The sequence below is a fragment of the Notothenia coriiceps genome, unplaced genomic scaffold, assembly GCF_000735185.1.
Source record: "Notothenia coriiceps isolate Sejong01 unplaced genomic scaffold, NC01 NC01_scaffold00020190, whole genome shotgun sequence".
Lineage (NCBI taxonomy): Eukaryota > Metazoa > Chordata > Actinopteri > Perciformes > Nototheniidae > Notothenia > Notothenia coriiceps.
The window spans coordinates 53,905-58,096 of NW_011352891.1; the positions used below are offsets into that span (position 1 = coordinate 53,905).

At 45.1% G+C, this 4,192-nt stretch overlaps 2 protein-coding genes across 2 annotated transcripts in view; both read right to left on the bottom strand.

The window, feature by feature from the left end:
• Positions 1 to 1,637, bottom strand: part of avpr2b.1 (arginine vasopressin receptor 2b, tandem duplicate, 1) — a 2,562-nt gene extending 925 nt beyond the window's left edge. Inside the window, exon 1 of the mRNA XM_010779397.1 lies at positions 757 to 1,637. Within this exon, the coding sequence (XP_010777699.1) occupies positions 757 to 1,621 (865 nt within the window). The 5' untranslated portion in view covers positions 1,622 to 1,637. The remainder of the gene's footprint in view (positions 1 to 756) is intronic.
• Positions 1,638 to 1,912: 275 nt separating this feature from the next.
• trnt1 (tRNA nucleotidyl transferase, CCA-adding, 1) overlaps positions 1,913 to 4,192 on the bottom strand; it is a 10,445-nt gene continuing 8,165 nt past the window's right edge. Inside the window, 1 exon segment of the mRNA XM_010779396.1 lies at positions 1,913 to 2,561. Coding sequence (XP_010777698.1) covers positions 2,316 to 2,561 — 246 coding nt within the window. The 3' untranslated portion in view covers positions 1,913 to 2,315.

Below are 4,192 nucleotides of genomic sequence, written 5' to 3' on the forward strand. Positions count from 1 at the left end.
GTAACCAATTGACAACACTCATACTCCTGTGTTTGGTTTTTGGCACTGTACCTATTTTTAAAGTTGCTATGATGTTGAAGAAAAAGTCAAATAAAGTTTTACAAAAAAATCTCTGTGTCAGACTATACATTTATGATTTTTTAAGACATAAGAGAACATATCTGTATATATGGTTACAAATCTTAAAACACGGCAAGAATAAATATCAGTGCACACAGTGTGAAAGAGATAGGGACATCAGAAAAAATAAAGTTTGTTGTACTGTGTTTGGTGAATGTTTTATTTGCCAGTGGCAAAGAAAGAAAAAAAGGAAAATGTAAATACATATAATGGAAAATAAAGTATTCTGAATCTGAAAAGTATGTTCAAAATAAATAGAAAAGCTGGTTTAGCTATAGATTACGGATTATTCAATGTGTCTGGCTACCAAAATATTTAATATTTGTTCATGTTGTGAGATACCAAACCCTGTCCTTTTTCTCTGAGCAGGTGCCTCCTTTTCTGAACCTACCCCAATTTATTCCACATTAAGTCAACATTAATACTGATGATAACTTATTAAAACTCTCATTGGGTGTAGGCAGCGGAAGTCAATCAGATATTGTGATTTCCTCATATTTCATAATGGGATATCTCTATTGATTGAAGCATCTTTACTTTATCCTCATGCCTTGTCTTGTGTATTTCACCTGTACCAAAAACGAAATACATTTTATATTTGTTCATGTTGTGATATCCAAAACCCTGTCCTCTTACTCTGAGTGGGCGCCTCCGCGTCCCACACGGACCAAAGCTGCACGGTGAAGAAAGGCGCCCAGCAGAGGATGTAAGCGAACACGATCACCACGGTCATCTTCACCGTCTTCACCCTCGCTTTAGACAGCCCCGCCACGCTGCTGGCCCGCGAGGACAGCGGCTTCCTGACCTTCCCTGCGCCCTGCTGCGTCTTCATGTGGAAGTTAATGTACACAGTGCGGCAGATGAGCACCTGACACACGATCACCATGAGAATGGGCAGCACGAATATCACCAGAGTGGTCCACGTCACGTAGGCTCTGGGACCCCACGGTGTAATGAACTGAGCCCAGCAATCGTACACACCGGGGGCCACCTCCACCCGGGAGAAGATGAAGATCTGCGGGAGGCTACCGATGAGAGAGGCGCACCAGGCGGCGCAAACTGGACCGTTCCAGCGTGCCCTGTGCCTCTGGAAAGTCACCATGGGTTTGCAGATGGCTTGATATCTGTCTATCGTCATCACTACAATCATATAAGTAGATGCAAACATCCCGACCACCTGCAGGTACTTCACAGCGCGACACAATACGTCCGGTCCCACGAATCGGTCAGTGATGTCCCACATGAGTTGCGGGCAAACTTGGAAAAATGTGACCACGAGGTCGGCGACGCACAGGTGGAGGACGAAGACGCGCATCCTGGAGAGCTGCTTCCTCCGCTTCCACAGCACCAGCAGCAGCCCGAAGTTTAGGATCCCCGCGATGATGAAGATGATGGACAGGAGAGCTATTTCCACCCGAGCCAAGCGCTCATCCCGCGGATCATCGTCAGAGAGTGCGTCCTCCAAAGTGATGTTACTGATGTTTACAAAGAACCAAGACATGCTTAAAAGTAGCCTTTATAAACCATTACAGGGTAATCCAGATGAAGTGGGGAATTTAAATTAAAAAAATGATAAGCAGGCAGCCTGGAATATGACTTTAAATATTACATTAAAAGGGAAATTCGTTGAAAAAATCGTTATGGCCGTTTAGTGGTAAAATTACACATGTTGAGGGTCTCCAGGCAGAGAGTAAACTAGGAAAGGAGAGCAGAGGGCTTTATATCTCCTCTTCTCTGCAGGAGGGAGGAGCAACCTCTCCTCAGCACAGAAAACACTTCACACAGCATCTCACACACACTGAGTTGTATTCTGCACTGCATGCCTTAACACAACAATCACCATTTCAGTATTTTCAATAAAAAGTACAACCTATTTATAGAGCATGTTCTTTTCAGAAATGATACACATCTGCAGTTCAACTGAGGAGACAAAACCAAACTTATATATCAAATTATATTAAAAAGCTGTTTCTAGTACACATTTTTCCTCATATGCATGTTGTGATCTCTTTATATGGTGATGGAGAACAAAATAGGGCTACTTTAGAATGAAATCAGCAGCTCTGATCGTCATATTTCTTGTCGTGTCCGTTAATTCTCCAACTAAAACGTCTCAATCAATACTCTTGAAGAGCACAATTACAGCAGCCAAACCATTATGGTGCGACAGGACAAAAGCCACTTTCCTCCTCAAATCACGACTTCACGTGACTGAGGAGTTCATCTTTGTCCATCTGATAGCCGCTTTGCTTCCAGACGTCGCGGAGGTCCTGTAAGGTGGAGCCGATCTCCTTTCCCGTCGTGATGCCCATCCTCCGGAGGTCGTGCCCGTTGACGGGGAAGCGAGGGACGGACCACCCGCTGAGCTCCGCATGCAGCTTCTCCTCACCCTGATACTTCAGCAGCTCACACACTTTACTCTGGGTGTCCAGCTCTCGACTCTGAAAAGAGACATTTGAGTTAAAGGTCACCTATTATGCAAAATCCACTTTTTCATGTCTTTTCTACATCAACATGTGTCTCCTCTGTGTAAAGAGACTCTGAAGGTTTCAGGAAAAACGATTCTCTCTCTTTTGGTCCTGATCCATTTCTATAAAAACCTGTCTGAAAATGAGCTGATCAGATTTTGGCCACTTTATGATGTCATAACGATTTTTTTTGGCTTGTGTAACCATTAACCAATCACCAACCAAGGTACCACCCTCCCCCCCTCCACCTTATCACCTGAATCTCCTCCTAGAGCACCATTGTGTTCTTTCTAACCAAATCTCTCCCAGAGGGGCGTGGGGAGGGGCTCCTTATTTTCATCTAAAGGAACAGACAGAGAATCAGCGCACTTTGAAAGCAGGCACTGAAACACAGAGGGGATTTATGGGATAATGCTCAATGATCTGTTTGGTGTTTTGGAGCCAAACTTCAGAGAACATGTTCTGTATACAGGACTGTCTCAGAAAATTAGAATATGGTGATAAAGTTCTTATATCTATTCGTAATTGCAACTTAACACAAACAAAAATGTCATACATTCTGGATTCATTACAAATTCAAGCTGAAATATTGCAAGGCGCTTTTAATTATTTTATATTGGCTGATTGTGTGGGCATATCAGCTTAAGAAACTCAAATATCCTATCTCTAAATATTTAGAATTACATCCATCCACCCACCCGACATTACAGTCATTACAGCCCTCAGCGGTGTCAACCCCCCGAATCACTTTGAATCGTCTTAACTTTAACTTCAGAAACACTGCAAGGGTTCTCCTGAGCGCCTTCCGAAAACACCTCAGCTTGGTTCAGTAAACTAACTACAAGTACTGGGGAAGACTGCTGATCTGCTGCTGTCCAGAGGACCTGTCTTGACCGCTCCATCAGGAGGCGTACAGACACAAAAATATAATTTCGTCAAAGAGCAAGCTGTTCACCTAGAGTGCAGTTCAAAGCACATCACAAAAAGTCTGTTGGAAGGGGGACAATGTGGGGCAGGAAACGCTTAGCACCAAACCCCAACGCAGCGATCATGCACCCGCCACGGCTAGGCAGGCATTGGAAGACGGTTGAGGACCAACGAGTCGCTTCCAGAATTTGGGGGAGGCTTCAAAGACCAGTGGACTGACAGCTCGCGATTGCCAGGTATCATCTAAACACGTCACTCGTTTCACAGCACCGCTGCATGGGAACTGGCCGGACAATATGCCGGACCGCCTCATATTGCCCACTCACACTGCTTCGTCCGCACAGTACGTAGCATATCTGGACAGACGAGGAACTGGTCCAGTGCTGCTCTTATCCTCTAGCCCACACGTCCAGACCGGCAAGAGGCGTCTGACTTGGGCTAAGGAGAAAGAAGCACGGACATGTTGCAGCAGTGTCATAAGTCTCTTTCAGACCCACCCCCTCCGAAAGCAAGTTTCTGTATTTCCAATCTGGAAGTCAGGCGGCCAGAGTCGGAGAAAGGCTGGAGAGGAGGGCTAAAATCCAAGTTGCTTAACGCAGTGTGATCAGTTCCCACAGTCAGCGAATGGTTTTGGGGAGGCATGTCAGGCTGCTTGGTGTTGAGTTCGGCACTGTGTT